Source organism: Ascidiella aspersa, chromosome 6, assembly GCF_963924565.1.
Source record: "Ascidiella aspersa chromosome 6, kaAscAspe10.2, whole genome shotgun sequence".
NCBI classification, from domain to species: Eukaryota; Metazoa; Chordata; class Ascidiacea; order Phlebobranchia; family Ascidiidae; genus Ascidiella; species Ascidiella aspersa.
Genome location: NC_139452.1, coordinates 21,409,906 through 21,434,848, shown reverse-complemented (window position 1 = coordinate 21,434,848; position 24,943 = coordinate 21,409,906). Strand labels below are relative to the sequence as shown.

Sequence of the window (24,943 nt, the reverse complement as noted above, 5' to 3'; positions counted from 1 at the left end):
GTCTTACTGGGTCAATGAAACATGAACACATATGTGTTTGAGATCTAGCCCTTCTGAAGTTGCTGTTTGACCAACGATTACGGCTGACGTATAATTAGTACATCGAAAGCCGTTGCAGACTCACCAAATCTGTTGATCTACGATGCAAGCAGGGCAGGCTAGAAAAACAACCAGCCTGCAGTGAGGTTCGAACTCACGACCTTCGGTCAAGCCGGGACCGTCGCTCTACCAACTGAGCTATGTAGGCTCAGAGAGGAGAGAATCGAGAAACCACCATACGCCAATGCTTGCTCTATCTGTTAATACAAGCAATTCAAGTGAAGGGGGTCCACAGTACCATATCATTTATTCAATGAAACATGCAGACATATGTGTGGTAATAACTGAGATCTAGCCCTTCTGAAGTTGCTTTTTGACCAACGAATACGGCTCACGTATAATTAGTACATCGAAAGCTATTGCAGACTCACCAAATCTGTTGATCTATGATACAAGGCGGGCAGGATAGAAAAACAACTAGCCTGCAGTGAGGTGAAAGCCCGGACGGTCGCTCTACCAACTAAGCTATGCAAGCTCAGAGAGGAACGAGTCGAGAAACAACCTGCTTGCATAATAGATCAACAGATTTCGTCATTCTGCAATGGCTTTCGGTGTACTAGCCTTACTGGGATCCGAAAGATTCCTTATATCAAGCTAGGGGCAATTATATTTTTGGGTCATATAAACCTGATTCCAGCAAAGTATTTCGAGCAAAAATATATCCAAGCAAAAAGTAACCATCTTTTAACTCGAATTTAAGACACAATACCTAACAAATTTAAACTATTTACCATACAATAAAAGTAAAGTTGATTTTATTAACAATTAATACAACATATTTTCTTACGGAGTTACCTTGGTGCTTGAACGTTCTTTTATACTTGGACAAGAGCTTGTCGAATTGACTGCAACAATTGATGGAACGACGGCAACCATGGCGACAATAGCGACAGTAATGTTGTTTCGAAGCACAGCTAAGTTAATCATTCCGAAGAACTGGATTACAGCCAAGACGTAACGAGCCTTTATGTAACATCCAGGGGTGCTTTCCTTCAAAAGCAAACAAAAATACCATATATTTAAAAGTGCAACAGGTAAATGAAGATGCAATACACCTTCCAAAAGCTTTACACCCGCACAGGAGAAAAATTGACATTTTATTTTTTATTTATTTAAATAAATGTAACTGTCACGGAAAACAAATTGATTAAAAAATGTTGTATGAAGTACCGACGTTTACCTTTCTACGGTAAACCAAGCTATATATATCAACAGCTCTCAACTTGTGGCCACTAAGGTTTCTGAATTGACAGATTGATCAATAAAACATAAAAAAAATTAGGGTTGGACGTGGCCGCTTCCCATCTAATGTAAAACGGTTGGAAACCACAATTCTGTACTCTTTACATTTATAGGCAAATCTTTAGCAAATCCATTTAGCATTAATCGGTAAGTTTTAGTTCAACAAAAATATAAAGATCAATCAAATGAAGCATTAGGTGATTTACATTCAACAAATCTTACTTCTTTTGCCAGCAAAAAAATGTGTGGCTTTAACCTAACTACGCTATAACAAAACGTAGCTTTTTGGCGATTTTCTATCAAATAAAAGTATTTACTCTTCGTATTAGTTAACTGGCAAAGTACAAAGTTTTGGGTTTTTTATATTTTTGAATCAAAGTGGATACCGATATCTATTGAAATTTCGTTATTTTAAATTGGTTTGCGTAAGATCTGAGCGCCAGAGGGTGGCAATAACGGCTCGCATGGCTTAAGAACGCTGATTTGGATCCGAATGCGGTGGCGTATCGGGTAGAGCTAAAGGTTTTTTTGGCCCTCTACATGGAGGATGAACCACCAGCACTTTCTCCGAAAGATCCAGGGATGCTGGTTTTAACCGGTCGATGTTAACCAGTTTGTGACAGCCCTACATTTCAACGGTGAATCCTTTAGCACCATGTTTGACAACCTTATATGGCCATTGTAAGGAGGGGTAAACGGGGGTCGTTGACCAAAAAAAAAATACAATAGATTAAAAATATAGTCTGAGAAAACACAACAGAAGGTGATTGACGGCCGGTGTACATTAGATGTTGAAACGCTTGCATTGTATTCATTAATGCGAAAAACCGTAACGGCGTAATGACTGCTGTTTTATGAGCACCAGCTGTTGCTAAGGAACACGTTCGAATTTAGGTACTATTAGCAGCGACAAGAGTTTTGTCATAAGAATTTAAGTGACGCTAAGGTTCTGTGATAGGCAAAACGCTAATCTCAACGCCCGTATTCACTCGAAAATTGCGACCTGCTTAGCGATCCCAAATAAAGGAGGTTTGCAAGGAATTCTCTCGACCAGCTAGAATAAACTGACTTATACACTGACTTGCTGCGCTATAGGCGATTAGTTTCGAAATACTTTCCTGTCACGTACTTTCGCAGGCATGTGATTTGAAAACAATTCCCTAAAAAGACAAACGGCTTTTGATAACCAAGCAATGCCAGAATCTCGTCCATAGATGCCGATGCAATCCTATCGCTTTGCGGAGTCATGTCAAACAAGGCGCTTGCTCCTTTACGAACACGCGAGAGTCTACAAGTTGATTGGTACTTTGTTCAAACAGCCAAAAAGGGCAATCGGCCTGGTTTGCTGCAATAATAAAGCGTGCGTCGATAACGTCCGCTACAGAAGAAAATAGGTTAGATTTAGAATCTTGAAGAACACTTGACGCAGATTTGGACTTTAGAGATAAAGTCACAAAGTTACTTCAAAACGTAAGATCATAAATCAATCTCAATTGCGCACTTATGTGGTATTTCTTTATAAATTACATTTTTGCTGTAACTGCATTACATAAAAATGGAAGAAACACGCACAACAGTAACAGTTCAATTTTTTCACAGAATCTGTCTCTTGCATAAGATTGTACCACCAAGAATGAAAGTTTTGGCTAAAAAGGAATGTGGTTTTTCGCTTTGCGTAAATTCGATAATCTTTGTAATACAATTTTTTTTTGTATTAGATTTTGGCAAAAGTTTGCAATAATCGCGGTTATTTTATTGCTTCATACCGATCTGCAGAGCGAATTAAACTACAGTTATATCGTACATGCACATTTGTACATTAGACTTTCGCATAACGTTGTTTAGACAAAGCTTCGAAAAAATTATTTTGTCGGTCTGTGTCAGACGTATTTAGCGGCAAACAATTTTCTTATGAAATGCGCCCTCATACGTATTTAGTAGGCTAGCAGTAAGCTAGTCCTTATGTTTGTTGTGATCTAAGACTAAAAAACAACAGGGGCGTTTTTGACGATGTCCTGGTACTTGTTTTGTCTTGAATCGATATAATTGATTTTGTGGCAATTTGTTTGACTTGTTCACCTTGTTCACCGGCGTATATAATCAACACTTGATATATTCACCAAAAAAAGCAGCTTCAGAAGGGCTGGATCTCAGTTGTAATCACACATATATGTGTGTATACATATGTTTATTGCACTTAATATATAATACAAATCGGAGCGCTGGTTTAGAATCCTACCAAAGCGTTGAAACAGTTTCTAAAGGAACACACAATATTTGGGTCAGGGTATCGGTTATAATGTTTGGGTGAGGGTGGGTCAGGTACTATTATATTTATTATTTAAGAATAATACTTGACCCACCTTAACCCAAATGCTAACTCCACCCCAAACCTAAATAATGTTTGTTGTGGTAGGATTCTAGATCAGCGCCCAAATCGGTTGTCATGGCACCAATTGAAAATACCACAACACTCACCTCTTTAATATATTTTAGGTTTATAGAAGGTTGAGCTTCATTGCGTTCTGTCAAAGCTAATTCTCCCATCTTGTTGATACTTGTTTTCACGCAAAATCAATTACAAAACAATAGTCAGTTCTGCATTGTAACAAAACATATTTAAACAATAATGACACTCATTGGTCACTACCTTGCGTTAACCCAAAGCCAAAAATTATGTCGCGTTTATACGATAAATACAACTTCAGTAAAAATTATGAAACTACCTATTGTTAGAATATTGAAACTGAGTGACTTTTTCTAATTCTAGATCATCTTTTAGCAAGTAAATCTTTAGTTTATTAGAATAACCACAGTATGAGGTGGAAAGCGAATTACCTTAACTTACCGCCAACGGTCTTTTTGGCCGTAAAGCAAATTCTAATTCCTCCGCGATTAAAAACGCCTTAAAGATAGCTATTTGTTGTGCTATTGTTTCAAAACAACCATGCAACAACTGCTGCAGTGGCTATAGTAACAGGTATCTATTAGCTAGTTCAGGGTTCCAAGATTGGCCTTTTTAGGGCCAAATGCCTCGAATTTGCCTTATTAAATATGACATTTGGCCTTTGTCTAGATTTGGCCTTAATTGGCTTTTTTTAGTTTACTCTTCAATTGTAACCTTATCTAGATGAAACCATATTTACCATTGTTCAATACATCATTGACGACATTTTAATATTGATTTATTTCATATTTGACGTTCTTATGAAAAGTGTTCAGCTCTGTTCGACACTAGGACCCTTTCCTGTTGGACCATTTCTTTCAGACTTTGCTAAGATATTGCCTCCTAGATCATTTCACTCCACATTTAAAAGAAATTCTTCAATATTGTTTTAAAAATAGGTGTACATGTATACGGTATTTTATTATTTTTAATAGAAACTGGTAACTATTCATTTGGCCTTTTTTGCATTATTTTGGCTTTAAAACTTTTTCATAGTCTGGCAACCCTAAGCTGAGCTAGTTCGTGATTTCGGGTCAACAGTTCTTATTAAAATTCGATGATTGACGGAAGCAGAAAGCGGAAGTAATTCCACACGAATGTGAATCAACAAAACAAAACTGCAGAAATATTCTGTGCATAAGGTGGCGAGTGTACAAGTTATGTGGAATTTGAATATGTGGATTGCGCTGAGCGCTGCTAATTGTTTGTTCTTGTTTTAGGTGAATGGAGAAGGCTGTGGTTACGAGTAAGAAGGCGCTGGCTCTTAATACGAAGCGACGGCTGCTTAATCGCTTACACGCCCTTGTATCTGACTCTAACGGAGCAGGCCGCTAAAATACCTGCCCTTTACTTCTTGAACTCTAGTCAAAGTCACCCAACGAAGTAGATATAGCCCGTTGAGTATATATTCTCAAACTTCAGAAATCCACAATAAAGTAACGCGGGAATTCATGTCGCTAGTCTATAAGAAAATGCTAAATAAGTTAGCTTTATTTTCATTTTAAGTTTTTTAGCTGTTGGGAGGTCTGAATCTTAGTAGGTGTGATATTAGGCCTCTTTATAATATCATGTTCCGGAGTATATTTCATAGGCCATATCAACGAATTGCATTGTAGGCCCCCATCCTACTTTTAGCGGAGCAAAGGAAATTTGATTCTTTTTTATTTTATTTACAACTAACACTGAAATTGATTGAAAAACAATTAGGCTACTTTTCCTCTAAGCTAAAAAAGATCTAATGGCCTTTTTCATTACGCTGCTTGTTCTCCACAAGTAGATATTCAAAAGCATACAAGTTTAGCATTTAACATGCAATATTCTCGATTTTGTCTAATTTGACGTCACTATGTACGTAACCGTTGTCCACTGACGCATGACCAAGCGCCGAACTGTGTGTTTTCAGCTACCTTATTGTGGATTTCTGACGTTTGTGAATATATACTCTCGATGGGTGACTTTGTCTAGAGTTTAAGAAGTAAAGGGCAGGTATTTTAGCGGCCTGCTCCTTTGGAGTCAGATACAAGGGCGTGTAAGCGATTCATGCAGCCGTCGCTTCGCATTAAGAGCCAGCGCCTTCTTACTCGTAACTACAGCCTTCTCCATTCCCCTAAAACAAGAACAAACAATTAGCAGCGCTCAGCGCAATCCACATATTCAACTTCCACATAACTTGTACACTTTTCGCCACCTTATGCACAGCATATTTTTGCAGTTTTGTTTTGTTGATTCACATTCGTGTGGAATTACTTCCGCTTTCTGCTTCCGTCAACCATCGAATTTTGATAAACACTGTTGGACCCAAAATCACGAACTAGCTCAGCTCAGGGTTGCCAGACTATGAAAAAGATTTAAAGCCAAAATAATGCAAAAAAAGGCCAAATGGATATTTACCAGTATCGATTAAAAATAATAAAATACCGTATACATGTACACCTATTTTTAAAAAAGTTTGCTGTATTTTTATTACAATATTGAAGAATTTATTTTAAATGTGGAGTGAAATTATCTAGGAGGCAATATCTTAGCAAAGTCTGAAAGAAATGGTCCAGTAGGAAAGGGTCCTAGTATCGAACAGAGCTGAACACTTTTCATAAGAACGTCAAATATGAATGAAATCAATATTAAAATGTCGTCAATGATGTATTGAACAATTGTAAATATGGTTTCATCTAGATAAGGTTACGATTGAAGTGTAAACTAAAAAAAGCCAATTAAGGCCAAATCTAGACAAAGGCCAAATCTAGACAAAGGCCAAATGCATAATTTCTAAGGTCAACAGACTCCAAAAAAAAAAATCTGGGAACCCTTAACTAGCTAGTAAATACCTGTTATTATAGCAACTGCAGCAGTTGTTGCACAAAGGCGTTTTCAATCGCGGAGGAATTAGAATTTGCTTTAAGGTTAAAAAGACCGTTGGCGGTAAGTTGAGGTAATTCGCTTTCCACCTCATATTGTGGTTATTCAAATAAACTAAAGATTTACATGCTAAAATATGATCTAATTTCTAGAATTAGAAAAAGTCACTCAGTACCAAGACTCTAACAATAGGTAGTGTTCATTATTTTAACTGAAGTTGTATTTATCGTATAAACGCGACTTAATTTTTGGCTTTGGGTTAACGCTAGGTAGTGACCAATGAGTGCCATTATTGTTTAAATACGTTTTCTTACAATGCAGAACTGACTATTGTTTTGTAATTGATTTTGCGTGCAAACAAGTATCAACAAGATGGGAGAATTAGCTTTGACAGAACGCAATGAAGCTCAACCTTCTATAAACCAAAATTATATTAAAGAGGTGAGTGTTGTGGTATTTTCAATTGGTGCCGATTTGGGGTGCTGATCTAGAATCCTACAACGAAACATTATTTCGGTTTGGGGTCGAGTTAGCATTTGGGTTGAGGTGGGTCAAGTATTATTATTAAATAATAAATATAATACTATTTGACCCACCCTCACCCACACACTAACCGTCATCCTGACCCAATTATTGTGCGTTCCTTTAATAATTGTTTCAACGCCGTGGTAGGATTCTAAACCAGCGCCTCGATTTGTATTATATATTAGGTGTTGACTGTATAGGTTTAATGGTTAATCTATGAGTCTGTTAACCTTTTGAAGTACGAGCGCACCTGGCGTGCGAAGCGAACCCGATTTTTTTGGTTTACTGGCATTTATTTTAAATTTCTTGCAAGTTTTGTTATATGTGTAGCTTCTAGTTCATTTTGATAGACAGCATCAAAACGTAAACAAACCGTATGTAGAAAGATCCTTCGCGCAACGCGCGATAGATTTTTTGCACACATGCAGTTAAAATAGTCCAAAAGTATGTGAAATGGGCTCGTGTCCAGTTTGTCAAATACGCGGCGGGCCAGATAAATTGTATTGGCGGGCCGAACTCGACCCACGGTAGGTAGGTTGCCGACCCCTGCTTTTAGTTAGTCTTGACACGCGCGGGAGGCCACACAAATTTGCGGTGGCGGATCGGGTAAAGGTTTGCGGATGAAACGAACAAGTAGGGTAACACCGGATACCCAGTAGTTCGTTGTAAAAATTCCACAATTCCGATGTACCTGCGAACCTCGATCTGTTGAGATATTGGCGGGAACTCAGAATCGAGTAACCCAGTGGAAGGCGAAACATCGTGCAAACGTGAAGGTGGTCGCATCCAGACTTGGAACAGCTTCCGGCCATCCTGTGAAACGATCGACCATAATAATTTTTTCCTTGTGAAGGTGGTAAAGGGCCGTCGATGTCGATATCGAAAATCGTTTCTTGTTTATCGAAAAACAGCTTGGCAATGCGGGTAACTCGTCAAACGAGTGCTAACGTGTGGATGGACCTTTGACTGTTGCTATAATTATGGTTTAACCAATAAACCAATTTTAAGGCGCAGGACTTGCCATACAAACCGTGATGCAATTAGTTTGTGCGTAGACAGAACCGCTGAAGGACGCAAAAGACCGAGAACCATGCGAAAACCTTGTGTTGCCACGATTTCGGGACAATTGGACTCGGAGATCCGGTGGATACGTCGCACAGGATGGTTGCTCCGGACTGGGTCAGTTGTATGTCTTCCAGTTTGAGATCACTTGAGGGAGGGTAGAGATATCTTCTCTCTAGCTGCTAGAAATTAGGCATCGGCTTGATGCGTTAAATCAAAGTTAACTACGAATAATACAAAGTTAACTACGAATCAAGAAACAGGAAAAATAGACCAGAAATTCCGCGTACACCGGATACATCGTACAAGGCCTTTTGCGATACAGTACAAATATGGCATTGTAATGTCATTTAAATCAGTAGTTTTCAGCCATTGTTTCTTGGTAATCAGAAATTTAAGAACAGTCATGCTGGTAAAATCTCCCGACCCCAACCTCTTCTGATAAATATAAGCCATTAGTATAATATCCCCCAAATGTGATTGTAAAGACGAAACATGTCCACGGTAATTGCAAGGTTAGTTCGAAAAAGTAGGTTTTTACTCAATATTTACGAGGCTTATGAGCCCTGAGTTATTTGTCATCGTTAAATTCCTAGCAGAGCTAGGATAAAACAAAAACGACAGCGCGGATGGAGGTAATAAGTGGTAGTCGAATGGTTCATGTGCGAGTCTGTCCTGTATTTTGCCGTTTTCAACTATTCAGCCTATAGAACATTCATCGTATAATATTTAATCTTTTCGTAATCAGCCCGCGCTCGCATGGACATCGCTTTTTTAATTCTTTTACCCCGGAACCCTAAAAATGTATTCTTGTTTCGCGCTGGCTATGATAGGCAAAAATGTTTTAAAGATGTTAGCTCAGCTGTTTTAGACCTACCGATGACGTAACCATCTTACGTCATGTTAGAACATTTTTATGCAGTTAGAATGTTATCATCCATCCGTTAAGAAAAACTATTATACTTTTACCTCTGGATAATGGTCAATCGGACACTTTGTTTGTCTGATTTAAAGGTTGTTACATTTAACTCCGTCAAAATGGGGGGTTGTTTATTCTCGTAAAAAACACTCCCAAGTTCTACTGCATACCTCCTCGTGGTGTCCGACGGAAACACTTAGGCTGGCTAAATGCAGGGGTCGGCAAGGAAAGGCAATGGCAAACCATCCTTGTAATTCTTTGCCTAGTCAACATGAATGAACACTGATAGAAACAAATTAAACGATAACAGCGTTAACGGTAACCAACTTCAGTCAGGAGCAGTTATCTCGCTCGGTAGGGATCATGATGTTCGTCAGGTCATACCCGATCGTCATTCAGCTACTCGTCGAAACCAATCAAAGTTAAAAAGGATTGCAACATGGAATGTACGAACCATGCATCAGAAAGGAAAAGTGGAAAATGTGATTTTTGAGATGAAGAGGTTAAAAATTGATATTCTTGGCATATCTGAAATGAGATGGACAGACCAAGGCGAAATTACTAAACAAGGATTTAAAATCATATGGTCTGGAGGATGCAAGCATGAGCGTGGCGTTGGTTTCATACTCGGAAATAAAACTGCTGAAAGTTTTATGGGATGCTTGGCTGTGTCCGATAGAATCATTCTTCTTAAACTGAAAGGTCAGAGGACTAATCTCAACATTATACAGGTTTATGCTCCTACTGAAAAAGCCTCTGACGATGAGATTAGAACGTTCTACACACAACTGAATTTAGTTAAAAAGAAATGCGAACACGGTGAAATTATAATTGTGATGGGAGATTTCAATGCAAAGGTGGGGAGAGGAAGAGACGGAGACATTGTTGGGGGTCATGGACTTGGCGACCGCAATGATCGTGGAGATTTGTTCGTGGATTGGTGTCGTATCAACGATCTCACTAAAAGCAACACATGGTTTCAGAATCATCCACGCCGCATCTGGACATGGAAATCACCAGGAGACCAGACCAGAAATCAAATAGATTACATCACAATTTCAAGGCGCTTCAGGAATAGTGTTTTAAATGCAAAGACTTATCCAAGTGCTGACTGCTCGAGCGACCATGTACCTTTCGTCGCAAATATCTATACCAAACTAAAGATTTGTCGAAAAACGGTAAGAAAACTGCAATATAATGTTGCCGCCTGTCAAAATGCAAAATTAAAGGAAGTACTGAAACATGAAATGGGTAATGCACTGAAAAACCTGCATGACAAAAAACAGAGTTGGCCAGACATATTCCAGGAAATCAAAACGTCACTGAGAATATTAATGGAAAACAATCTTCCGAAAGTCCAGAGAGAACTTGCACAGCTGGATGACAGATGAAATAAGAGATTTACTGGAAAAAAGGCGCAGAACCAAAATAAATCTTACGAAGTACAAGGAATTAGATAGGTGCATTAAATTAAAGTGCAACTCTGCTTATGAAGAATTTCTAAATCAAAAATGTCAAGAGGTAGATAAGCTTTTTAATATCAGCGCGAAAGAAGCTCACCAAAAAATTAATCAGCTCAATGGAAAGAAGGAAAACTGGATAAAATCGGGCTGCGTGAAAGTAAAACCGGAAAGATCTTGTTTCAAAAAGAGGAAATTAAAAATCGTTGGCGAGAATACACCCAGGAACTGTACAGTGATCCAACAAGAAACGCCCCACCAATTATGTTTAAAGAACCACTAAATGGGCCAGAAGTAATGAAATGTGAGGTTGAGAAAGCCCTGGCTAGCATGAAAAATGCAAAGGCGGTTGATCCTGATGAAATTCCAATAGAAGTGTTGAAGGCTTTGGATGACATTGGAATCAATTTACTTCTACTTCTTATAAATAGCATTTACAACACTGGTCAAATTCCTCAAGACATGCGGAAGTCGATTTTTGTCGCACTGCCAAAAAAAGCAGGAGCAATCGAGTGCAAAGATTATAGGACAATAAGCCTTATGAGCCATATTGTTAAATTACTGCTGAGAATATGTATGAATCGAATAAAAAACAAAATTAATGCAGAAATTGCAGAAGAACAATATGGGTTTATGACTGACAAAGGGACACGAAACGCGATATACGTGATGAGAATACTCAGCGAAAGAGCAATCGAAATGCAACAAAAACTCTATGTTTGCTTTCTTGACTACAGGAAAGCTTTTGATCGGGTCAATCATGCGCAGATGCTACAGATGCTAAAAAACATCAACATTGATGACAAGGATCTAAGAATCATTCAAAACCTGTACTACAACCAACATGCAGTGGTGCGCGTGGGAGACTCCGAAACCGAAGTTATTACCATAGAAAAGGGTGTCCGACAGAGATGTGTGTTATCTCCAGACCTTTTTAATTTATATAGCGAAATCATCTTAAGAAGCATAGCTGACTAAGAAGGGATCAAAGTTAGTGGTGTAAACATTAACAATATTCGATACGCTGGTACTTATTACAACATCCGAGAAGAAGCTTCAAAATATGGTAACAACAGTGGAAGAAGAAAGTGTGAAAATGGGAATGGCTTTGAATGAAGATAAAACAGAATGTATGGTAATTGCCAAAGTAGCAGGTGTGAACAAATGTACTATACTAGTTTCAGATAAACCAATTAAACAAACCCGAAGATTTAGATATCTTGGTTGTATACAGATGATGGTCGGTCCAAATCTGAAATTAAAGCCAGAATTGCACAGGCAAAAAATTGCTTTATAAATCTCAAGTCAATTTTGACAAACAAAAAATTAAATGTAAATACCCGTGAGAGAGTTCTTAAAAGTTATGTGTGGCCTGTTCTTCTCTACGGGTGTGAAAGTTGGACTTTCACAAAGGAACTGATGTACAACCTGAGTGCCGCTGAGATGTGGTTCCTGAGGAAAATGCAGCGTATATCTTTTACGTCCCATAAAATCAATCAAGAGGTACTGATTCAGACCAATCAACAGAGATCACTGTTAAGCACTATAAAACTTAGACAACTCAAGTTTTTCGGCCATATAACCATGACACCAAAAACAAGAATTCATAATTTCGTGTGGCAAAATATGTGGAAATCGTGCACCTGGACGACAAAGAAAAATGCTCATAAATCAACTGAGGGACTTTCTGAACATCAAAGCAGAGAATATTTTTGAATTAGCAAGAAATAGTAACATATGGAAAAAATAGTGTTTCGAAATGGCAGCCGAAGCCTGGTTCAGGCATGGCACTGAATGATGATGACATTTAACTCTTATTGGCCAAAATTACATTTACATTTTGATTTAAGATCATCGTATCAAATAGGTGGTCCGTATAAGCAAATAGATTTTTGAAGTAGATTAGGCTGTTGTATAATTCTAAATCTTTTTTTGCGTTTATTTTACTGCTCACTTATAATTAAAAATGATTTATTTCAGGAACACTCTCCTGGTTGTTACGTCAAGACCCGTTACATCTTAGTTATAATACAGTTCTTTGGACTGCTCAATTTAATGTGCCTGAGAAACAACATAGCAATCGCTATCGTTCCCATGGTAACAACAAAGCAACCCATGGTTGCAAATATCAACTCTACAAACTCATGCCCCGACAGAGGAAAAAACTCAAACATTTCAGTTCAGACAGTAAGCGGAAACCATTCATCAATGTTGTTTTTTGTTTTTCTGATCATCGCTTAAGCATCAACTTAATTAAACTAGGAAGTGTGAAATACACTAACAACCCTAGCGCAGTATTTTTTGCTGTCTAAACAACCAGTAGTCAAAAATCTAAGTGCACTTCCTGTCTTTGAAAAGACATAGAAACTCATTAGAGACAGTAACGTAATCTGTGTTCGTTTTTTACCTTGGGTAACAGAAAAAAGGGCTAATATAATAAAGTGAGGATATACACAATACAAATCTATGACAAAACTACATCCATCTTAAATTGATGTAACCCAATAACAACAGCTCATTACAGCTTTACGTGATAACAATTTAGTTATGATCATATTGTATTACATTAATCAAAAATCGTCTTCCGTTTTGTGCAATTTAATAGTAATAGAACATGTTTGGCATTCAAGCCTGGAGTTTATTTACTTTAAAACTACTTGAAAACTTTTTTGTATTATACACTTATTGTTTACTTTGATCTAAGCGAATAGCGTAGATTTAAAACAACGTGACGTTTGTTATTAATTAAACCTCTACTGTGGGTCTAAATGTCACACTTACTTCACTTTGTCATCTCGGCATAATACTGACCTCAATACTTTTCATTCAAGTCACTAAATCGTATCAGACAATTCCGTTGTAAAGGTACGAGTACATAGAATACAGATTTTAATAGCAAATATCTTTACAGAACGGTACATTTAACTGGAACTCGGCACAACAAGGACTTTTATTGAGTTGTTATTATTATGGGTATGTTGCGTCCACTATTCCTGGCGCCTGGTTTTCCAAAAGGTTTGGCATGAAGTACACTGTTGGAATAATGACGCTCATGGCTTCAATACTTACTGTATGTATCCCATTTGTTGCCTACTTCAGCTTCGTTCTTCTTGTCATCGTACGAATATTAATTGGATTGCTACAGGTAAATAACACGAAATTTTTAAAACTGGCCAAAATTTATCGTAGAGTAACTATCATTATAAGAAACGACGGAAAACTTTATTATTTGGCCCAACCTCTTTTTGATACTACTCACTTGACCATGCAGTAGGATAATTACACTGGTCAATATATTTTTTATTGCATAAAGTTTGAGAAGTGTTTTAAGGTAAGTTTGGCGAGCTGATTCCTAATCTGTTGTCGGATTTTTTTCTATCACATCAAGTTTTGGCTATCCGTATGTCTTTTTGCAAAATAGTACCCGAGTTGACCTCTCTAGACGTCCAGTAAAGCAAATTGGTTTTGGAATACAATGGCCAATGAGACACAATCTCACTACTATACTAGCCTTTACTCTGGCAGGACGTTCTAAAATAATTATATTAGACTTACCTCATCACAGAGCCCCATAAACTAAAAAACACAACATCGCCATCTTTATCCAGTGAGTGTATCTTACTTCAAAAGTCCTTCTTGGAGACCAATACGAAGGCGCCTCAGAAGGTTTGTAGGCCTATATATAACCTAAGTTGAACGACTCAAAAGGAAAAAATACCAAACTCAAGTTCGGTGTCCCAACGGTTTGGAAAGAACCTTTAAATCCGTTACATCACTGCTGCTTTTGCCTCAGTAAATTTAAAGGGTTTAACAAAGCGAACAACCATTCCTTGAAACCGGAGCATACGTTTTACTAACCGAACAAATTCCTTATTGCGATGATATACCCATCCCAGTATTTGCTGAGTTGCCTAAGATTAATAACGCAGATTTTGCTTAGTCCCAGTTTTATATACTGATTCTGATAAAAAAGGACAAGTACACCGGGCGCTGAATCTTGCTTAACCTTCTCTGTATAGCAGGGGTCGGCGACCTTTCGTAAGCAGTGTGCCAGTTTATGAAAAATGTCAAAATATTAACAACTCGCGTGCTAAACATTTTTCTATGTTTGGTTTCGCACTGGCAATCAAGGGTGCAGAGTCGGTTAAAAACAACCCGAGTCCGACTCCGGCCAAACATCAGATTTCATCACGTCCCGAGTCCGACTCAGCCTCTGTGTTTCACCAATTCACGTGTAACTAAACTAAGGCGGATATTCCGCAATCCACTCTAGTTTCATGGAAAATATGCCACGAGCATATGCTATTCCACCTTAACAATTTACAGTTTGCTGCCTTATTAATTTCGAAATTTGGTTCTGCGTATGCGTACACGTCGTACTCGGGTAGTTTTACCTTGTCTTACTCGACTCCCGAGTCCGACTCAGCAGCCCTGCTGTGATCTGACATCTAATTTACGTATCTTTTTTTAAATATACTTCGATACTTTTAAGCCGATACCTAGAAGTGTTAACTACCAGTTATGCTTTTTGTTGGTTTCTCAGTCGCACAAAAACACACGTGCTTACTTTTAATGTAGAACAGTGGTTCTCAACCTTAAAGTTTAGGATTTAAACGAGTTGTAGCCTATAGGCGTATACTTTTAAATATTTGGGCACAACACTTGCAGAATTGTGACGTAAGATGAAGTCCAAAGTAGACCGTTCACTCTATGTTACATCCCAATGCTGCAAATTACGGAACTGGCAAAGTTCTAAACTTGATGGACAAGCCGCCTTCAACATCTTGCTTTTTGCAATTGAGATATAAATTTGTAATATATGTGGCGGACCGGCAGGAAAGTTGACGCGGACCGGCGGTTGAGCACCACTGATTTAGAATGCCCTGCTTTAACGTAGTAAACGTTACGCCAAATTTGGGGCATTGTGACGTAATACGAACTGTTGGTAAACAACAAGTACGCCCACAAAAAATATTAAATACAACACATTACACAGTTAAGAAACTTATTTGTGACACCAACTGGCAATGTGGGCAAACATTTAGTTAGCGCTAGTGTTAGTAATGAAATAGTAATGTTAATGATGTGATAGTGATGTAATGGTTGCACTTTCTTAAGGTGATCAACAATAGGGTGTATCTTTATAGAATCGAAAACCATCGGTGGCAGGTTTTAGCCAGTCGATCACTGCTCCGCTGACGCGTATATTAACATGTAAAACTCATAGTTAAAAACATTAGTAAAAACAGGATCAGACGTTTTGTTTAAAGGAAAATATATTTCGCCAAAGTGGCATCATCAGTTCCTGTAAGAGTACAAATAAATAAAATCAGAGCGCAGCCATCAACAAACCAATAAAAGTAAACAATAAAATATTAAAACATGATAATAGACTAAAAACGCAATGAAAAGCACTACAGCCTCGCAGGCAACACGACTGGGATAAATGAGTAGGCGACGCAAATAAGTGGAGGAAGGGGAAAAAATACATATGAGCAGTGCGAGATGCTCGACGGTAAAATGCGGCTCGAATGGGTAGCGATAAGATAGCGGTTTATCTTATTCGCGGTAGAACCATTTTTTGGATGTTAATGGTTGCGTTGACTACCTTTAGCCACTTTGCTTCACATATGTCCAACTTTTTAAAAGGTGTTTTTTCTAAAAATGTTATGCTGAAACACTCTGCAATGGTAGGCCTCTGCCTCAGCATGGACATGTGTTTGTCAGCGTAGTGGCGCATAAGTGCTGCTTTGTCGTTATTTTCTTTGTACTTGAAAGTTTTCAATACTGCTCTATGGCCTCTCCACCTTGTTGCAAATGAATTTTTTGTTTGCCCGACGTATCGTTCGCCACATTGCCGACAGGACGCCATGTAAATACCGTGGTCGGTGCAGCAAAGTGCTTGTTTCAGTGCTATGTTCCCATTGCGAGTGGGAACTGTGAAAACCTTCGCCAGCAGTGGCCGCACGGGATTGACTTTCCAGTGAAAGGGATGGTACTTGCCGGTTGACTAATTGCGCGGTAGTTGGTAAGTACGCTTCCAAGTGTCGGAGGTCTTTTGTAGACAAGCATCGCTTGTGGCTGCAGCCTTATTTCGTCTAAGGTAGTTTTAAGCAGCTTTGGAAAGGCTGTGGGCCAAACTACAAGGTCCTTTCTGTTTTTCTTTGTCTGCCTTTGGCGCACTTTAGCTTCAAACTGTGCTGCAGTTTTTAACGTGACTTTAACCATCCTTGGAGGAAACTGCGACCGCAGACATTTCTTGCCGAGATTTTGAAGGCTCAGTGAGTAGTCTTCCTCCATCTCGTTTAGTCGTCTAAGGCGTGTCGCCTCTCCAGTTATGATTGATTTAAAAACGGAAATGGGGTGGTGGGAAGTTCCGTGTAAGAACTTCCGATGTTTTGCAGTTTCTTTTTTGAAATCCTTTAGTTTGAAGCCGAAGGGTGATTCTGCACATGGGACATGGAGTACGTCAAGAAACTCGACCTGTCCACGTACGTCGGTTGTACAGAAGGAACGAAATAGGAGACGGAGTCCATGTGCTGCAAGTGCCTTTTCCAAAGATGTTTAAATGTGTCTGTTTGCTGCTCCGCCTGCAACAATCCAGACAATGTCATCGAAGAATCTTTTAAAGACTTGTGCTTCCTTTAAGGTTTCAATCCATGGTTTTATTATATAATGCATTGTAATGTTAGCCAGCGATACTGAGTGGTTATCGCCTGTAACTATACCATCTTTCTGCTGGTAAAAATTATCTCCGTGCTTCGTCACCACGCTCTGAAGCGTTAGAATCGTCAGATCTACAAGTTGGTTTTGCGCTGCCGTGGTAAAGGTAGATTGCTCTTGTAAGGCTGCAGCTACAGCTTTCTTGACGGTTGTTCTTGGTAAGTTTGGGTACAGCCCCACCACATCTGCTGCTGTAACATATATTCGTTTTCCGAATTTACTTTTCTTTTGAATGCAGTTACCTTTCCATTTTTTCACTTCTTCTACGTATTGTCTACTGTCTGCACAGCATTCGTCTATTCCCGTTTTACAATATTTGACTGCAATAGGATGCAAAATATACTCAAGTAAGGCAGTGACGCGGGAAGTGGTGATGTTTCCTGCCGCTTGAACGAGCCGAATAGGAATGTCGCGTATCGTAGTTGATGCTAACTGTTCTTCCGTCAACTTGTGTGTTTTAAATAAGGGGTACGCATAGGCCGGCTCGTCATTGGAAAAATATTTCGCAGACGGCCCGGATACCTTGTGGTATATACCCCCGGTGATTTTAACCCCAACGGAACAGAGAAGTAGATCGTCCGAAATGACGTCTTGTGCATGCAACATCTTCACTGCATCTTCGCACGTCTTTCGTAGCGCTGTACATCGGCTTGAAAAGTTCTTTGGTTGAGGTTTAAACTTTGGAAATCATGAATTGCATTTTCCACAATAAAGTTATAATCTTCATAGTCAACCACAATGGTTTTGCCATCTTTGTCAGCCCGACAGATTACTAGCGTCCGACTGGAGGTAAGGCGCTTGAGGTACTCTAGGCTATTTCGGAGGGGGAATGATAGGTTGTTTCTGCCTTTGTATTCTTTACGCACGGTCGCAGCTACGTTTCGCAGTTTAGCTTCAGCCAGTTCCACGTAAATAACTGCTTCCAAATCTAATTGGTCTCTGTGGGGTCTGGAAAACTTGGGAATTTTCAATTTGTAAGGTGGTATAAAAATATTGGTAGAATCTTCCTTATCTTTGAATACGTTGGCCCATTCAATACGTCGAATGTGCGATTGGAAGTTAATCCATTCTTTGTTCCTTATTGCATTACTCCAGTTCGGAGTGGGTGCAAAGTTTAACCCTTTTGCTAACAATAATTTAGCGTTAATATCAAGCATTTGACCTGATTTGTTAATAATCATCATGTTAGCATTTTGTCTCTCTTCCCGCGCCTTAATTCCAGCTTTGCGTGCACGATACCTTTGTCTGCTTCGTCTGTTTCGATTTTTTCTTCCATTGACTGCAGCGCCAATAAGGTTCCTTTGGCGTCTTTGCTTTTCACATAGCCAACGGAACTTGTTGTCAAGCTTGTGGCAAACTTGGCATTTATGTTGCAAAAGCTGATGTTTAGTTTCGTTTGACAGTAATTGCCACGTCTTTTGGTCTATGCGAGCAGTAGGGATCTTGACAATTTGCTCATGAATGCGCCTCGACTGTTGTAATAAAAGTAGATCAAAGTCCATACCCTTTTTGTGGTTGGATGGCAGTAGAACTTGCATTTTTACACATTTGCGTAGAAATGCGATTTTGGTTTTAGCCAGTCGATTACTGCTCCGCTGACGCGTATATTAACAAGTAAAACTCATAGTTAAAAACATTAGTAAAAACAGGATCAGACGTTTTGTTTAAAGGAAAATATATTTCGCCAAAGTGGCATCATCAGTTCCTGTAAGAGTACAAATAAATAAAATCAGAGCGCAGCCATCAACAAACCAATAAAAGTAAACAATAAAATATTAAAACATTATAATAGACTAAAAACGCAATGAAAAGCACTACAGCCTCGCAGGCAACACGACTGGGATAAATGAGTAGGCGACGCAAATAAGTGGAGGAAGGGGAAAAAATACATGTGAGCAGTGCGAGATGCTAGAAGGTAAAATGCGGCTTGAATGGGTAGCAATAAGATAGCGGTTTATCTTATTCGCGTTAGAACCATATTTTTTGGATGTTAATGGTTGCGTTGACTACCTTTAGCCACTTTGCTTCACATATGTCCAACTTTTTAAAAGGTGTTTTTTCTAAAAATGTTGTGCTTAAACACTCTGCAATGGTAGGCCTCTGCCTCAGCATGGACATGTAGTGCTTTTCATTGCGTTTTTAATCTATTATCATGTTTTAATATTTTATTGTTTACTTTTATTGGTTTGTTGATGGCTGCGCTCTGATTTTATTTATTTGTACCCTTACAGGAACTGATGATGCCACTTTGGCGAAATATATTTTCCTTTAAACAAAACGTCTGATCCTGTTTTTACTCATGTTTTTAACTATGAGTTTTACTTGTTCTTAAGGTGATATTACGTGAGCGTTAAATAAATTGGCGTGCCAGGCCAAATCATCTTACGTGCCACAAGTGGCACGCGTTCCAGGGGTTGCAGACCCCTGCTGTATAGTCTATCTGAATTAAATGATCTTGCTGAAATGTTAGTTTCCAAACTGGAAGAAAATCTTGTACGTATGGTATGTGTCTCATTCCTGTGGGTCATTCAGTATTCACGAATGGTTGATTTGTGTTGACCTAAGAAAATAGTTAATTTTATTTTTGATTAACAAGGATACTTTTCACAATATTTTTTGTCTTACTGGGATATTAGAGCCTCGAAGAAGCACTGTGTGAAAGAGTAAGGAGCCTCCAAGATCAATTTGTTACCCATGTAACGTAATTAACGAACCACAGGTTGACCAGAAAAACATTACTCTCAAACATCTCCCACCATTGCACATTTAATTCAGATTGATGAAGCATGTTGTTAAATTTCTTGATCAAGATTCAGACTGTTTTGCTTACCTTTTTTTTCTGGTATTAGCGAATGGCAGAAAATTGTGATAGCCTATTCAATTAAGCTCAGATTTACATTGGTTATAGAGATCGCAATTTTGTTACGACGATGACCAGTCTTGAAGTTGACCTCGGACCGTATTAGCTGATGTGTTCAAATACTTTCTCGGAAACAAGGTCTCACAATTACAAAGAGATCATAGAGGGACTCCTCTGCAGTTTGCAATCACTGGGGTTTAACATGAAGATTTTTCTAAGTCATGTACAGTGACCTAAACCTGTTCCCGCAAAATCTTGGTGTTGTTAGTGAGGAGCAGGGTGAACGATTCTATCAGGATATCAAGCCGGTGGAGGAGCGATATCAAGGGAACTGACAGTGTCATGTAATGGCTATTTATTGCTGGAGCTTAGTTAGAGATGTTCCTAAAACCAAATATGAAAGAAGATTTTTACTGTAGTTATGACAACAACAATCGCTACCAAAAGTGTTTAAGCAGGAATTTAATGCTAATTAGGACTTTTAATTGCACTAGACTTATATCGTATATGAGTTTTCGGTTTTACAATATTGTTATTCGAAAGTACTTTTTCTATGTAAAACTTAAAATAGTACTTTTCGCTAAACTAGTTACATTCCATAATGGTACAACTTGATGTAGTAGGAAAACACTAAAACCAGATTTGAAATCAGTGGCCAAATGTACACTAGAATCATTTGGAAGTACCTGTTTAAGAAAATTGTGTTGACCAGTGTTATATACCTACCGATATAATAAAAAATATATACATATATTGTTACATCGTTTTTGCTAGTAATTACCGATTTCTATGAGACATTGGTGCTGTACCGTTGTGAACTAACTTTTTGATACATGTCGTGGCGCAAGTTTGTATTGCTGTTTTTCGCGTAACAGGACGAATTTGTCACTCGGAAGATTATTCTTGGTGAGTTGCGTTGTGAATAATATGGGTTTGCAGCCCTGGTAATATGTCTATATTATGTAAATGTAACCTTTGCTAAAGTTTCTACGATGACACAAGTAGTCAGTTCGCCCAGCATTATTTGCCTTGTGTATATAATAACATCCTTTATGTAGTATTTACGCTGCTCTTGTTTTGCAGCGCTTTTCTTGTAAACTTTAAAATAGTGTAAATTTGCTCTTTGTTCACTGCATTTGCCTTAGCTCTTGGTAAGTTTATGTTTATGCGTGTGACGTCATAATGAAGCATTGTTTGTTAAATTGCTTGTTTATTTAGGCGTTTGAAATGTTATGTACTGACGCTGTTTGCTTCACATTATCCCGGTTGCCCAAATAGTTGGTGAGCATAATATTTGAAACTGTACCACGAGTTAATTGTTTTTGACATATTGCCTTTGTATAGAAACCGTCCCCTTCCCGTATTGTGCCAGCTTCGTTGATTCTTTCTTCAGTTCAACAACAAGTTTCAAATTCAAACTATGTGTGGTTGTTCAAGAGGCTGAAATAGGAGACGCGTTTCGCTACAAGAATTTAGACTCATATAGCGTTCTGCGCATAGACCGGGGCGCATATAACGAACGTTATATAAAGTTTCAACTATTGGTCGAAAAGGTTTAGCTCTGGCTAAATCCCAATAAATATTCCTGGTTGAAAGAAGTCAGCACTTTACTATGGATAATTCAAAATTGTCTAAACTGAACATTCCTGATGTGGTCGCCTACTGTCGACAACGACTAAGTAGTCAATACCTAGTCGCAGAGTGCTTAATGAAGGAAAGCCGCAACAAGGATGCGTCGCGTCATGTTCACGTCACCACCTGTCACGTCCAGGAGAAGCCTCTCGGATCAACGGTATGTGGTTGACAGTGTAGCTTTATCTGATCCCCCGTCGCGATATATCCCTAACGCAACGCCCTCCTTTGACGATCGAGATTACCTAACATCAGAAACCCCGAAAGTTTTACCCGTTTGTGAAAATCAAACGGTCAAGCAACAAACCACGCATGAAAGTGAACTCGCTTCGCTCGTGAAGCATATAAACAGACCCAAGCCCGAGGTAATTATATTCGATGGTAACCCAATGGACTATTGGAGATTTATTCGCAATTTTGATTCTCGTATCGACGACAAGGTCGATGACGAAGGAGCCAAATTATCGTATTTGGTCCAGCACTGTGAGGGCAAGGCCCGAAGGTTGATCGAATATTGCTACAGGCTGAGGGACAATGGTTATCGACAAGCAAGACAACTGCAATATGACCAATACGGCAAGTCGCATATTATTGCGCATGCATGCGTAAGGTGCGTAGTTGATGGTCCGGAGTTACGTCCGAATGATGTCGCTGGATTAAGCGAATTAGCGCAATCGCTGCGCGACTGTTTACTCACTCTTTCAGACATTGATGAGCACTCAGAAATGAACAACTATCCTACACTGATTGCTGTTGCAAGCCGCCTCCTGTTTAAGATGCAGGAAGCTTGGAAGCATCCGGTTGACGAGATTGTCTCTGTTCCAGCATCTCGTTGACTTTGTGGAAACTGAAGACCGAATCGCGAACTCACTCTTTAGTCGGATGCTGGACGAGCATCGGAGTGAAGCCAAAAACGTCAAAGCTAAAGGTAATAATGTAAGGGCCTCAAGTCACGCTATTGGGACGGAGGGAGAGCCCGAAGCCCAGGCCCGCCCTGGATCCTCCAAGCTTCCCACGAACCGACTGTGCCCCTGCTGCTCAGAAAATCATAGTCTCACAGAGTGCAAAGAATTCAAAGCCCGGTCGTACAGTGACCAAGTGCACGTTGTCCGACGCAGCAGGTTGTGCGACAACTGCTTTCGATACGGACATTTCGCGGTAAGGTGTTATAGCCCAAAGGCATGTTCCGGAAGGACTGTAACGGAGCTCATCACGACCTGATGCACCCTCTGGAGAAAAAAGAAGAGGACCTCTCCCCTACCAAAGGTCCAGCTCCGGAACGTACAGTATGCTCGGTCGTGTCGGCGAGAGAGGAAGATTGTCATGCTTCATCTGGCAGATTTCCAAGAAGAGCAGAGTTGGACAGACTGCCACACATCAAGGATTTGTCATTCCCACGTGTTGACTGCAGTGAAGCTCTACTGCTTATTGGACTGGATGTTCCAGAGGCCTTTATCGTGGAAGACGTACGGAAGGGCAAACCAAAGCAACCCATTGCGTTCAAGGTTCCGCTGCGGGATGGGCATTGGCAGGACCTATCGGAACACGATCTAATGATTCGTTCTCTGTTAACTTCACTCATGTGGCTGACGGCTTGCTGCAGGAGAAGGTGGAACGACTCTGGAAGACCGACTTCCATGACACCAATTGCACCGAGATGCCGATGTCACGGGAGGATCGCTATGTTTTGGATCAAATTAAGAGAGAAGTAAAGTTCGAACAAGGACATTACGTGCTGCCGTTGCCGTGGCGCCCAAATGAACAGCCGTTGCGTAACAACCGTGTCATGGGTCTTTATCGTTTGAGCTCGTTGGAACGCCGCTTTGTTCGTGATGACGCGTTGCGCCGCGCTTACACCGATACCGTTGAGGGCTACATAGCTAAAGGCTATGCCGAGACGATCCCTGAAGAGGAGACACGATGAAGACGTGGTGTGGTACTTACCGCATCACCCTGTTACAAATCCACACAAGCCGGGTAAAGTCCGTGTGGTATTCGACTGTGTCGCCAAGTATCGTGGACAGTCGCTGAACGAAGCTTTACTCCAAGGACCTGACCTAACTAACTCGTTAGTCGGTTTTATTTCTAGATTCCGGATAGAAAGGGTTGCGCTTGTGGCGGACGTTGAGGCTATGTTCCATCAGATACGCGTGAAACCGACAGATTGCGACGCACTTCGGTTTTTATGGTGGCCGGGGGGTGACGTTTCGAAGAAGCCTACTGCTCACAGGATGGTAGTAAACTTGTTTGGGGCTGCTTCCTCACCCTCGTGCGCGAGCTTTTGCTTGAAGCAAGCCGCCGAGGACCTGCAAAATGAATTTCCTAAAGAAACTGTCGAAACAGTAAAGAAGAATTTCTATGTCGACGACTGTCTAAAGTCCGTGCCAACAGAAGCGGAGGCTGTTCTGCTGGTCCAAGGCATCCACACACTTCTCGAGAAGAAGGGTTTTCGATTGACGAAATGGCTAAGTAACAGCCGGCAAGTACTCGCGTCCATCGATAAAAGTGAACGAGCGAAATCCGCAAAGGAGCTACACCTGGATGGTTCGTGCGAAAGAGTCCTCGGAGTCCGTTGGAACGTTAGCTCCGACGAGTTCGGTTTCAATGTCGATGTAAAGAAACCGAAGTCGCTCACTCGAAGATCAATCCCTTCTGTGGTAAGTTTGTTGTATGACCCTCTTGGCTTTGCAGCTCCCGTGCTTGTGGTGGCAAAGATAATGCAGAGGGATCTATGCAGGAAACAGTGTGGATGGGACGACGTGCTTTCCAAAGAAGACATCGAAATGTGGAAGAGGTGGCCGGATCAATTGCCGCGCCTGGAAGGTGTCACTCTTCCTAGATGTGTGCTGCCACGCGTTTTCGGCAAGGTGCGAAACATAGAATTGCACCACTTTGCAGATGCATCATCTGCGGCCTACGGTGCGGTGACATATCTGAGGCTGGAAGACGACCGAGGACTAATTCACTGTTCGTATGGGTAAAGCGCGGGTCGCTGCCCTAAAGACATGTCCAATTCCGCGCTTGGAGTTAACTGCAGCCGTTCTCGCGGTCAAATTGGACAAACTTGTGAGGAGGAAATTGGATTTGGGCGAGTGCCGATCGGTATTCTGGACGGATTC

At 40.0% G+C, this 24,943-nt stretch overlaps 2 protein-coding genes and 1 pseudogene across 2 annotated transcripts; all 3 read left to right on the top strand.

Annotated features, from left to right (window-relative positions):
- Window positions 1-9,604: 9,604 nt before the first annotated feature.
- On the top strand, window positions 9,605-10,540 carry LOC146140747 (protein CFDP2-like). The gene has a single exon (XM_083392694.1). The coding sequence runs from the start codon at window positions 9,605-9,607 to the stop codon at window positions 10,538-10,540; it is 936 nt and encodes a 311-aa protein (XP_083248820.1).
- Window positions 10,541-21,922: 11,382 nt separating this feature from the next.
- LOC146140746 (uncharacterized) lies at window positions 21,923-23,045 on the top strand (annotated as a pseudogene).
- Window positions 23,046-23,713: 668 nt separating this feature from the next.
- LOC146140745 (uncharacterized) lies at window positions 23,714-24,805 on the top strand. The gene has a single exon (XM_083392693.1). It carries the CDS (start codon window positions 23,714-23,716, stop codon window positions 24,803-24,805), a length of 1,092 nt encoding a protein of 363 aa, XP_083248819.1.
- The last annotated feature ends 138 nt before the right edge of the window (window positions 24,806-24,943 follow it).

Bases quoted from the DNA above. Each gene is read 5' to 3' on its own strand.
- LOC146140747 (XM_083392694.1), top strand. From the start codon at position 9,605: ATGCATCAGAAAGGAAAAGTGGAAAATGTGATTTTTGAGATGAAGAGG.
- LOC146140745 (XM_083392693.1), top strand. From the start codon at position 23,714: ATGCCGAGACGATCCCTGAAGAGGAGACACGATGAAGACGTGGTGTGG.